At 42.6% G+C, this 12,826-nt stretch overlaps 1 protein-coding gene across 1 annotated transcript in view; it reads right to left on the bottom strand.

The window, feature by feature from the left end:
- DNAH8 (dynein axonemal heavy chain 8) overlaps positions 1-12,826 on the bottom strand; it is a 377,764-nt gene that overhangs the window by 81,896 nt on the left and 283,042 nt on the right. Inside the window, exons 80-82 of the mRNA XM_059177846.1 lie at positions 8,549-8,670; positions 4,659-4,777; positions 2,332-2,534 (exon numbers count right to left, since the gene is read on the bottom strand). Coding sequence (XP_059033829.1) covers positions 2,332-2,534; positions 4,659-4,777; positions 8,549-8,670 — 444 coding nt within the window. The remainder of the gene's footprint in view (positions 1-2,331; positions 2,535-4,658; positions 4,778-8,548; positions 8,671-12,826) is intronic.

Below are 12,826 nucleotides of genomic sequence, written 5' to 3'. Positions count from 1 at the left end.
CTCCCAATGGAGACCTTGAATTTTTAAACTCTGTTCCTAAACCCTTGTCCTAGACAACAGCACCATTTTTGAGGTAACATCTGACATTGTATCTCTAGTTGGAAAAACACCCATCTTCTAGGAAAAATATCCCCCCCTTCTAAGAAATGACCCCGCTCTAGTTCCATGCATGTGGTTTCTACTGTGAATCTATCTCTGCAGCAACAGTTCATTGATTAGTCCATAAAGGAGCACTTGACCAAAGCAAAACCAATTAATTTCTTCCTTTGAAGTTTCCTTTGGACTTGGGACCAAGAGAGTAAGTGGACTTTCCTTGAGAGTACTGAACTTACTGAACACGTAAGCAGTGTAGCTCATGAGCCACCAGAGACCAAGAGTTCTGTCACATGGAGATTGGTTCATAGTAAGATAGAAAAAAGAAACCCATAAGCAGAAAGAAGGGGGGCAGCTGGACAAAGCAATGGGACAAAGATCCAAAGAGGAATACATCTGAGGGAGATCTGCAAACTACAGGGCTGCAAGAGAGGCATCACTACTCTTAAGCCAATGAAGAAGACTGGCATGTTGCCATAAATACGAGAGCAACATAGCCTACACTAAAGGTGGTTAATGAGACTTAATCAGGAACAGTTGCTATTAGAGCCTGGGAGTTCTTTATATTGGGTATCAGCGTTCAAACCGAAGAAAGTGACCATTCAAACATGGATCCATATGGAACATAAAAGGGTGTAGTGACAACAGAGCAAGGTCAAGATGAATAAAGAGGGAATGAACATAGACCATGCTACCCTAAGGTAATGGTTTATAGTAATTTCTTCATGCAGGATACATGGTGAATACTCAGAGAGGACAGAAATTGATTTTATATCATGTTATGTTAACATAATAATGAACTCAAGGTAAGTTTTATTTCATAGGGTAGGTTTAGTTATTCATAATCAATCACTTTTATAATCTTTATGAGGACATAAACGAGTTAACCCAATAAGGTATAGTTATAGCGATCAGAATCTAAAAGATACCAAATGGCAATTCCAAACACATTCTGATGTACAGAGTATGAAGAGCAGGTAAACAGCCCTCCTACAAACATCCAACCTATAAAAGGGTGCCTCGATCTTAACAAGATGTGCTCTGCATCATATGGGTCCTTGTCCTCTGGTCTTACTGACTCAGTAACTACTCTCACCACTTACATGTTTCTGACTCCTTGCCCTACCTTCTCCCCCTAGAGCAACTTTCCTTCTACCTCCTACTATCCCACTATCTATTTTTTAGATCCTACTCAAAATATCATCACTGTGATACCTTCCCCCTGCACCCTTTGCAGTCTGAGTAGCTCTGAATCTTGTAGTCAGGTGTGTCTATGTAATTCCTACAGCACTATCACAATTATATGCTTATATGACTGTCTTCCCTGGCTATGTTGTATTCATCTCTGTACTTCTTGAATCTAACTTGCTGTCTGTACAATAACCTGTAGGGTTATTGAATGAATAAATCCCTCAATGGACTATTACTCAGCCATCAGAAAGGATGAGTATCTACCATTTATATCGACATGGATGGAAATGGAGGGGATTATGTTAAGTGAACAAAGTTAATCAGAGAAAGACAATTATCATAGAGTTTCACTTATATATGGTATCTAAGAAATGGCACAGAGGATCACAGGGGAAGGGAGGGAAACTGAATGGGAAAAAAATCAGAGAGGGAGAAAAACCATGAAAGACTCTTAACTCTGGGAAACAAACTGAGGGTTGTGGAAAGGGAGGTGGGTGAAGTGGAAACTGAGTGATGGGCATTAGGGCATGTGATGTGATGAGCAGTGGATGTTCTATGCAACTAATGAATTGAACTCTATATCAAAAACTAATGATGATATAGTAGCTAATTGAATTTAAATTAGAAAAGAAAGTTGTATGAAAAAAGAATAAATAAATCCCTAATTACTGTGTGTCATAACAGTGTTAAAATGTTTTAATTTGTGACCTAATAGACTTTTTCCTATAATTTTATATAGACATGGCAATACCCCTGTATGTTCATTTTTGCTAGCCTACTATCTATGTGGTATGTTCCTCTGCTCAAACTTAAAAAAAAATAATAACGTAAGTGTGTTCCTCTCTGCACAAAGATATCTGTATCATACCCACACTCTAGGAAATCTAAAAAGGGAGGAAAGAATTTAATTTTTTTTCTAACTATATATACAGATATACTATATCTAACTTAGATATACTTCTAAGAATCAGTTATAAAATTATGAAAGGTAAGGTTTGAGACTAAGATATGGAAGTTTTGCTGAATTGCATAGATTTCTGATCATACCCAGCTTCAGTTTCTTGGCCAACGCATCAATTTGAATTGTGGGATCAGATCCCATGGACAGGAAGCATATCAAAGGTGTCCGTGTGTCACTTTCTTCCCAAGTTTTCTCCAGGTTCAAGATAACTGGTTCTGTGTACTTCTCCTCCAAAGAATCTGCAATATACTTTCTTGCTTGAAAAACAGTACGATCTGGGCACCAGGACCTAGAAATGAATACAAGTTAGAGGAAAAAATTCAGTGTGTTCATTTTTTGTTCTATTTAATTCCAAGCATGTAAAGAACATATTTAATTAGCGAAGAACAAAAAGGTAATCCTCCCTCTCACAGGTCTGTGAAAGAAGGATCGGAAGGTTTTCCATCCCTGGATGGATACAAATTTAGTCATTTGGTTTTGGTATGAGGCACTGGCAAAAAATAGGGCAGAGCTGGTAACAACAGGGTCTGTTGCCAATAGGGAAGGAAACTTAGAAGTTAGCTGATCCAATCGTCTCATTTTCAGAAGCATCAATTACTTGGAAGCTCTTAGTGTGGGGTTTTTTTTGTTGTTGTTTTTGTTTTTGTTTTTGTTTTACTTAATCTGAATTACTTTCAGTTATTTTTTTTTAAATCACATCAGTGATGGTGTGCCTGAGTGACTCAGTTGGTTAAGCATCTGACTCTTGATGTCAGCTCAAGTCATGATCTCAGGGTTGTGAGGGCAAGCCCTGCATTGAGGCTCTCTCTCTCCCTGCACCCCCCAACCTTGCTCCCATGCACATGCTCTCTCTCTAAATGTAAATAAATATTTTTTAAAAATCACATCACTGATTATCTGTAGTCACTGAAGCTATCAAATTCAGGTAAGCAATTCCTCATTCAGACTAACCCACAGGAGCACACTCACTCTTTGATAAATATTTACCATGTGCCTACTATACATCAGACCCACATCAGGTGTGGGGACTCAACAGGGACACAAGGAGAGGTGCCCTATGTCAGCTCTGAGGGCCAACCTGCTGCCCACGCGGGAGCTCTGCAGCATTCAGGGAGAGAATTAAAGTGTCAAAGTTCTCAGAAGGAGGTTGACCAGCAAACATGTATTCAATACCATCTGTATAGCTCACACTGTAGTAGGTTCTATACACAGCAACAGTTCAAATAAATATCATTTGGTATTTGGTATTTTAGATAACAGACAAGCTCTATGGATGCTTATTTGTTCGTAGATCATGCTATTCATTTGACACAGTTTTAATTTTTAAATGATGGTTAAAAGATAGATACATCTATTCCAATAAAAACAAGTAGCCCTGGGGCACCTGGGTGGCTCAGTCAGTTAAGCATCTGACTGTTGGTTTCGGCTCAGGTCATGATCTTAGGGTTGTGAGGTCGAGTCCCACATCAGACTCCACGCTTGGCATGGCATCTGCTTGAGATTCTCTCTCTCCCTCTGCCCCTCCTGCTCATGCACTCTCTCTCTGAGAGAGTGCATAAATAAATAAATCTTTTTAAAAAAGTAACCCTTTCATATTTTGTACATCATGAAGTCATCACAGCTGACCACTCTGATGACCCTCAAAGAGTAGACAACATCCAGGAAACAACTTGTTCTAAGAAAAGCAAGCTCAGGTGCATAATATTAGGAAAACAAAAACTACTCCAACATAATCCTACATCTTTTTGTTGTTCTTTTGGTGGTCCCATATATCTCCCATTCCACCCTCCTGTCTCACCCTTCAATCTCACACACACATACACACACACACACACACACACACACACACACACACACCCCTACACCCCTACATTCCAGTATAGAAGCCTTCTTTGAGCTCCTATATATATAAAAAATATGAAAAATGAGAAGTAAAAGAAAAGAAACAGAAGAATTTTCTTCCTTAACATCAATTTCAGAATTTGTTTCCACTTTTAATAGCCAAGACAGCATTTATATTTTTCAATAGGCAGTTCTTAGCTTTTTTTGTCAGGTAAAATTGAATTTCAGCTTATCGACTAATTGCCTGGCAACTCTGTCATGTATTTTTTTTTAAGAAGTGAATTGAACAATAAATAATTCACTCACTGGTAAATGATGAACAGAGGACATAACAAAGGCATATTGTTCATGTTTTTTGCTCAAAGCACTATCACTAATACATTCCCCGCCACCATCACCATTGTATTTGCTTGTCAAAAAACACAAGGGATTGCCATCCCAAATGGCAATCTGGAAGCACACATATTTACAATAACCACTGGGTCACAGTGAAGTAAACTCACAGAGGTAAGATCTGTAATTTGACAATATGATGAGTGATGTTTCTAGGTCTGATAATACCTATTCTTACCTGATAAGTAAAAGTTTGCGGCAGGTATCCAGTGAATCATTATACCCGTCAGGGATAATTTCTTCCTCTGGAGTATCTTTATCAAACCAGCTTTTCCAACCCTTCTCATTACGAGATATCTAAAATAAATAAGCCAATTAGCAAGCCATAGGACCACATGCAATTGGGATATACTGGAGAGAATTCTGAGTAAACTTAGGGGGTCATTCTTCATAGGTAGACAGTTTTTCAAACATAACCACACAGTTTATTTGTTTATTTATTTATTTTTCAGAATCAATGACTCAAAGAACATGGCTATTACGAATCCCTCTCAGGTTTTCCATTGCTTTTCTATATTACTCACTGAAATTAAGACTGTGGGTCAATTACACCAAATGATCAGGCACAGACCAGGGGTTTAAAATCTGCCAATACGATTGGCATTTGGCACCAGATGACTTTGGGGGAGCAGTCCTGCACACTGTAGGACTGTTAGCAGCATCTCTTGCCTCTACCGACTAGATGCCAATAGCGCCCTTGTCACCAACTCATGATAATGAAAATGTCTCCCGATATTGTCAAATGCTCTCTTGGTTAAGAAGATACAGATCATTCTGATAACCAAACGTCTAAATGTTGACCTTTACTTAAAATAGCAATAGATAAGAAAAGAGAAATTTTTATTTTCTTAATGATTCCCTGCCTTGAGACCTTAAACCCAAGAATAAAAGAAGTTTCCGGGGCACCTGGGTGGCTCAGTGGGTTAAGCCGCTGCCTTTGGCTCAGGTCATGATCTCAGGGTCCTGGGATCAAGTCCCGCATCGGGCTCTCTGCTCAGCAGGGAACCTGCTTCCCTCTCTCTCTCTCTCTGCCTGCCTCTCCATCTACTTGTGATCTCTCTCTGTCAAATAAATAAATAAATAAAAGAAGTTTCCATTGGATATATGACCCACACCTTCTTCATCCATTCATCTGTTGAAGGGTGTCTCAGTTCCTTCCACAGTTTGGCTATCATAGATTTTGCTGCTATGAACATTGGGGTGCATGTGTCCCTTCTTTTCACTACATCATATCTTTGGGGTAAATAACCAATAGTGCAATGGAATATTACGCAGCCATCAGAAAGGATGAATACCCACCATTTGCATCGACATGGATGGAACTGGAGGGGATTATGTTGAGTGAAATAAGTCAAGCAGAGAAAGACAATTGTCATATGGTTTCCCTCAGATGTGGAACATAAGGACTAACATTGAGGATATTGGGGGAAGGGAGGGAAATCTGAAGGGGGGGCGGAATCAGAGGGACAGAAGAACCATTAGAGTCTATGGACTCTGGGAAACACTCTGAAGGTTTCAGAGGGGAGGGGGGTGGTGGGATGGGGCAGCCCCGTGATGGGTATTAAGGAGGGCACGTGTTGTGATAAGCACTGGATGTTATATGCAAACAATAAATCATGGAACACGACATCAAAAATTAATGATGTACTGTATGGTAGCTAAGGTAACACACACACACACACACACACACACACACACACGTCTCTCCAAGAGCTGGTGTCTGATATCTGTTCTCTCAGAAGCATGGGAAAAGACGCCAGTTTTCGGTCATTAAAAGGCACTCCCGGAAGCTCCAGTCCTGACAAAACCAATTACAAAAACAGCCGATTGGTGAGTCCCACTCTGCCCTCAGCAATAAGCAGTCTGGATTACTGAGACTGGGTTTGTAACCAAGTTTCAAAGCCACGGTCAGCATTAAAAGCCAGTGGCAAATGCGAACGGAGCAGGTCCTATGAAGAAGACCAAGGATTGTGCTTTTAGCTGCATTATCCTCGTTCTTTACGCAGACCCAAGGAGGTTAAATAACTGCCCCGAAGCCCACACCACGCAAACAATTAATCATACAGGATCCAGGCGGGGTGCCAATGAGCGAAACCCATGCTCGGGAATTCAGTTACAGTTTTGTCGCCTTGGGACACTAAGAGGAGGAATTCTGAAATGTCTTCTCTCTCCTGAAGACTGCAGTGGCTCCCCCACATTGACTGTTCCCAAAGAATCTGGCCACCGCCCTTGGAGCACCACACCCCCCACCCCCACTGCATGGATACCTGCACACGACCCACCCCGCCCCCTGCTGGTCTCCTCCAGCCTCGCCGCTTGAGAGAGGATGCACAAGAAGAAAGAGGGTGTTCGTTCCCAGCTTCCTGGCCCTGTATCTGCTCATTCTGACTCTACTTACTCAATACAGCCTCCAGGGCCAGTCGCCTCTGCAAGGGGCAATGGGATCTCCTCCAGCCCCTCGCTGCTCACCTCCACTTCCTACTGCTTTTCCTGGCCCTGTTAGCAACACCACTTCCAGGGCCTAAACAGTTCTCTCTGAGATGCCCAAGCCGGCTAGGTGCTGTTGGAGGCTACTTTTGTTTCAGGTCCTGACACCCATCAGCCGAGACGGATCCCCTTCTCCTTCTGCCCTTTCCCCCCACAAGGAGACGCCAAACCGATGGCCTCCTGATCGCTGGTCCCATGAACTTCTGCAACTTTCCTGAGAATGACCATTCCCCTTACTTCTAGCCCACCCCATGTTGAGTTGGAGAGAAATAACCCTGATGGCAGGGAAAGAACATAAGGTCAGATTACAGCTTCACCATTTAGTGGCTATGCAGACTTGGGCAAGTACTTAACCTGTTTGAATCTCCGTTTTTTCATCTATAAAGTGGGGTCAATAATACTTCACCCTAGCACGGTTATAGTTGTTGCAAAGTACTTATCGTATTGTTAAGAGTAGCAGGTATCAGATTCTACACAGCAGGTAATTAAATTCTAATTAACAGGGGCAAACGATAATGTCTAGCCCCGGATCAATACAACCCATCAGCAGAGAGCACAAGTGTTAAGTGATTCCCCCCCCAACCCCAGTGGTGCTCCAAGGTCTCCCTTACCAGTCTCCTGCCAGACCCAGACCAACTTTATTTCTTCCCAAAGTATTTGTTTGGGCTTGGAGGACTCATACAGAACAAAGCTTCCCATCCACCATGGATGGAAGCCAGGGACTCTGACCTAGCCACAGCTGAATAGGTAAAGAATCTCCATAATGTTTCAGAAATGCCACTGAACGGACACACCTACTGTACACTGGGCAGGGCGTAGGCAGGTGTGTGTGGATGGGAGGGAATCACGCTGTGATGACAGCGTGAGATGTCTGTCAACTTGTGGTCAACCCATCGCCCCAGTTGTCCATCACCAGTAACCCCCAAAAAGCTGATTTTCGGCAGCTGATGCTGGGAAACCACAGGCCTGCCTCAGTGACAGGCGGCTGTCACCAACAACCCTCAAAGATAAAAATCATCTTTATGCTGAGTTGTACAATTGTTTCCCAGTGAGGACTGAATCAACTAAGCCCCAACACCATATTTACATTTTCAAATAAGAAAAGCAATGGGTGAATCAGGACCTGTTTCACTGTTATCCTTCACCCTTTTATATTTTCACCAGGAAACTGATAATTTTTTTTTTGAAAGGACCCCACTCTCTTAATTTGCCTCAAATTCAAATCCGCACAATTTAGTTGATCAGAAGCAGCAGGAAAAATGTAAAAACATGGTCTCTAACGAAATAGTCTACAAAAAAAGGTCCACCCACTGGTTCTAATTCTGACAGCTTGAGGCAAGCAGGCTTATAAATGACCCACACCCATCACACAAGAGGAAAAGGCAGTCACCTGCCCCTACGATAAGGCTCCTTCTGATAGTCTTCATCCAAAATTGCCCACAGAAAGCTTAGTGCCTTAAAACTACATGCTTCCTTTGAGCCTTTTGGGTGAAGGAATTGTGGCCAGGAGGCCCCAATTAAAATGGCCCCAGGTATGTTTGGTTTACAGATCTGTACTTATTTCTCCCAGTCCTCTGTTACCTGGTTCATAATTTCTGCAAACTGTGGAAGCTTACTCAGCTCCACAAGATTCAGCCAGGTCATATCCAGGATCCAGCGAAAAGGCTTGGGAGGGCAGGCTTTCAGATCCAGAGCTGCTCCCCCTGGGGAAAGGCATTGGCAGGAAGGAATCAGGTCAGCTTGGGCTTCGTTTTTAGACATTTATTTTCCAAGAAAGGTAACCATATTACAGAGAAAATGGAGAAATAATCATGAAAAAAATGTGGCTATATTTTCTAGGTCCATTTCCTTCAAGTCTTAGGGTTTTATTTTCTGATTTATGCCATTTTTCTCAGGTGGTTGCAGTTGTTTGCATTTTTACTGTTTTTATTTTTTAAACAGCCAATTTCATGAAATTTACAATTTTGATATCAGTGAATAGCCTGATCTTTTCATGTGTGATTTTTAAAGTCACTTCTTAGCTCTCATTCTTTCAAAAATTTGATACTTAATATATATTTTTTTAAGTCAGAAAGATGGATAGATGGATGGTGGGAGGGATATGATACTTCTGTGGGTTCTTAAGGAAGTAACTCATGTTCAGATAATTTGTTCACTTACTTATTCAAGAAATATTTATTGAGCACCCTCTCTGCACCAGCATATCCCAGGCACTGGGGATAAAGCAGAGAAAACCACACAAGGCTTCTGCTCTCACGGAGTCTAGAGGAGATCGTGAATTACAGCATTGGATCACATTTTGAAGCAAATCCCAAATCAAATGAGCATTCCCAATGGGACAATCTTCCACCAAGACACATAATCCCAGCTTCAAAACTCCTCTATTGCATTATCTTCAGTAATGTTTTATCAGTTGTGTTTTAATTTGGATGTGTGCAAAACAGTGATCCTAAATCCTTTAGTCCTACTGAAGAAACATCTAATGCCACCACTTCACATATTGACCCTTGGGCAAAAGAGGGGATGGAGGGGACGTCCGTCAGTGGCCGCTCTCTCTCCAGCACCTTCTTGAGAGGGTAAATGAGCTGAAGTGATCTTTTCTTATAAATCCCCTCGCACTACCTCTGGGGCAGCAACTCCTAGTGCCATAACACCTTTAGAGCAGGCAAACCTTCCTCTTGACACCCCACTCCCTGCTACTTGGGGGAAGAGAAATCCATCCTCTCGAAGCATATCTGCCAGAACCGAGTTTACTGGAGAAGCCATGGCTGGAGAGCATCATGGATAGACTCAAGGGACTCTGGTTCTCTAACGTAAAGACAAATGCATTTTCTTCTTCTTCTTTTTTTTTTCCAAAGGAAATGTTTTCATGTGACCGTAAGCCTCAAAAACATCAGGAGAAAACATTTAAGCCACAAGTGTTTTGAAACATCCCAGTGGACACCCATGAACCCAGAAAAATCACATCCCACTGTACTCCCCAAAATATTCCAGCTCGACCATGCTAGCTGCCGAAGCACAGACAAAGAACGCAATTTCTCTGAGTTTCCTCTTCTGTCAAATGGGTATAATAACGGACTCTGCCAGATCAGTTTCTGTGAAAATTCAATAAATTCATGTATGTAAAAACCTCAGAACAGTCTTGGCCCATAATAAGAGTTATGTAATCATTAGCTGTCATTTCAACATGAATTCTCTATTTTGGAAGCCTTAGGTCCAATCCAATCTGGAAGGCAAGCGCAGACCTCCCCCCTCCCCACCCCACTCATGTTGGGTCCATGGTTTATAACAAAAGAAAGAAGGTGTCTTTCTAAAATAACTAGGCAGGGGAAATAGTTATATCAATTACTCTATAACACAGGGCTATCCGTGGTATCTATTTCATTTTTCAAAGTGTCCTGACATTCTCAGTTGAAGAAGAAAGTCAAAGGCACCTTCCACATACTGCAGAAAAACAAGTAGGAATTGACATAAAGGGATAGTAATTCCTAGGAGATCAAATATTTCTGCTATGATAAATAAGTCTGTCTTCTTTCCCTCTTAAGTCCTGAGTTAAAAATGATAGAAAAGATGTCGAAGATCTAAGGGTTATATTTGTTAACTTTGTAAAAAACAAAACCATCTATCATTTTTATAAAAATAATTTGGTTAAAATGTAAACCACTTCAAAACTAGGACAAACTGTACAACAAACCAATTTTGTTTTGGTTTTTGTTTTTCAAAACAAAACAAAACCCTCTTTCACTGCTGAGTTGGTTGTACTTCGGTCGACAACCTGTCATACAATCCCAAATTAATCTTTTTCAAAGCACTGCTCTGTTCCGGTTACTTCCCTGCTCATAAAACATTCGATGGCTTCTATGGCCAATGAAATTAAATCCAGGCTCTTCTCACCGTCTCTCCTGGCCCTGTGCAATCCGAGTCTCCATGACGCTCCAGCTTTATGAAGTTGGGGTCCCAGATGTACCTTTACCATGACCCAGATGCGCAGGCTTTTTACTTTTTCTGTGACCACTCCCATCCTCTCACAAATTCCCTCCTCCCTGGGTTTCTCAGTCTCTTCTGACTTACAACCTGTCTCTCCAAGCATCCAGCCCCCTCAGGCAGGGCTCTGGTTTGGCTGGGTGGGCGAGGGGAGAGGCAGGTGGATTGGGATTGCGTTGTGATGGGGAGGATGCCTCAGACCCGAAAGCTGCCCTCCAGTCTCTGCCATGGGCTGGGATCCCTGGACTGCGTCCTCCGTGCTGTGACAAATCCTGTCTGACCTACAGGGGTGCTGGGCTGCTGTCCACAGACCGGTCCTTTGTGTCCAGGACTTAAGTTCCCCGGGGCCTGCAGCTTCTTGGCTTGAGCCCAGGCCTCTGCTGCACACCAGCCCTTGCAACATGTCCACATACACACTCCTACTTGCCTAACATAAGTCAGGCTTAGCCCTCGAGCCGCTCCCCTCCACCAAGTCTGCCCTACAGCCACCATGTGGGATTTGGCGCTGAGCAGAATGAAGGGGCATCTCCTGTCTGGATGTTTCTCGAGCACCTTTCTGTACCCACACGCGGTTCTGCCTCAGGAGACTGGGAAGAAACAAGGATCTTTGCACCTGACCTCCGTCTACCTCTGAATCTCTCGTCCTTTCCGCTGTGGCCCAGAGTGCCAGGTTTCCTCTTCTTTCTAAAGCTTGTCTATCTCCTTCCCAGTGGCCATGTTGTCACATGGGATTCAGGAAGCAAGGCCAGCTCACAGATCAGGAAAGACCCAAAGTATACCTCCCATCCCATTCGTATGCCATGCTTAAAGGCCTTCCTACACCTGAGGCTCATTTTGCTCCTGCTTCTGCCTAGATAGTCAAAGGAGTTTTCTAGGTTTGGTAAATTTAGACTCATTTTATTTAAATGTCACAGAGGCCAGAGACCTGTACATCTGGACGCTCTGCACAGCTTGCCCGCCTCTCTCAGATGGTACTTAGCACTTCCCCTTTGGCCCCACAACCCCTTGTACCTGTAAGGAGAGGTGATGGTCTCTGAGCTCACACAGCTGGTCAGCAGCAGAGCCCAGCTCGTATCCCGCTTCTTAGTCCAGCCCACACCTCACTGCACCACGCTGCCTTACGCTACACTTTAAGACCTCATCCTCTCCAGGTGCATTAGACCTGAGAAAAACTATGAACTGCATGACATGCTCCAGTTTCCTTTGAACTACAAGACAGAAAAAAGTCAAGACATTTTAGCCATTCTGCAAAATTATTTGCAAAGTTTCTACAACAGTCCTCTAACCTGAAGCTGAGGAAGAAATTCACTGAAGTAGAGAAAGAAGATAGAGTAGTAACCCATAGTTTACTCCCTGTTTATTATAAATGAGATGTTATGGAGAAAAGTGTATTGTGTATCGTGTCCTATGCCCTTGTCCTCTGAATTTAGAAATACTCTACATTTTCTTCCTACATAATCTCTTTCATTCCCATGGCTAGGTGGTTATTTCTATGGCCCTAGCTTTGTAGCTGTCTGATTTCTGAATCGTCTGGCCTACCCTTTCTGTCTGCTGGAGATCTCAAATTCAACAGGTGTGTTTAGTCACCAGAGCTGTTCAAGGACATTCAAGTTTCCCTTCATCCAGGCACATGGGAGAAGTGCAGGTCCCTGCCCTCTCTGAAGTTAGTGATCACTGTGTGTCTTGCTTTGCCTAATGTAAGATGAGCATTTAAGTGACAAAGGTCACTTGTGGGATAACTTTTAAAAGCTGGCCCATGATTTGTCTTATCCCATTCCTCTGCTGTAGTAATTATAGAAGAAATTCTTGGGTGAGCACCACAGGCATGTTGGAGAGAGAATAAATGAGAAAATACCCTGATCATGTCAAGCCACT

This window comes from Mustela lutreola, chromosome 6 (assembly GCF_030435805.1).
Source record: "Mustela lutreola isolate mMusLut2 chromosome 6, mMusLut2.pri, whole genome shotgun sequence".
NCBI lineage: Eukaryota > Metazoa > Chordata > Mammalia > Carnivora > Mustelidae > Mustela > Mustela lutreola.
This window is presented reverse-complemented; position numbering and strand designations above follow the sequence as displayed.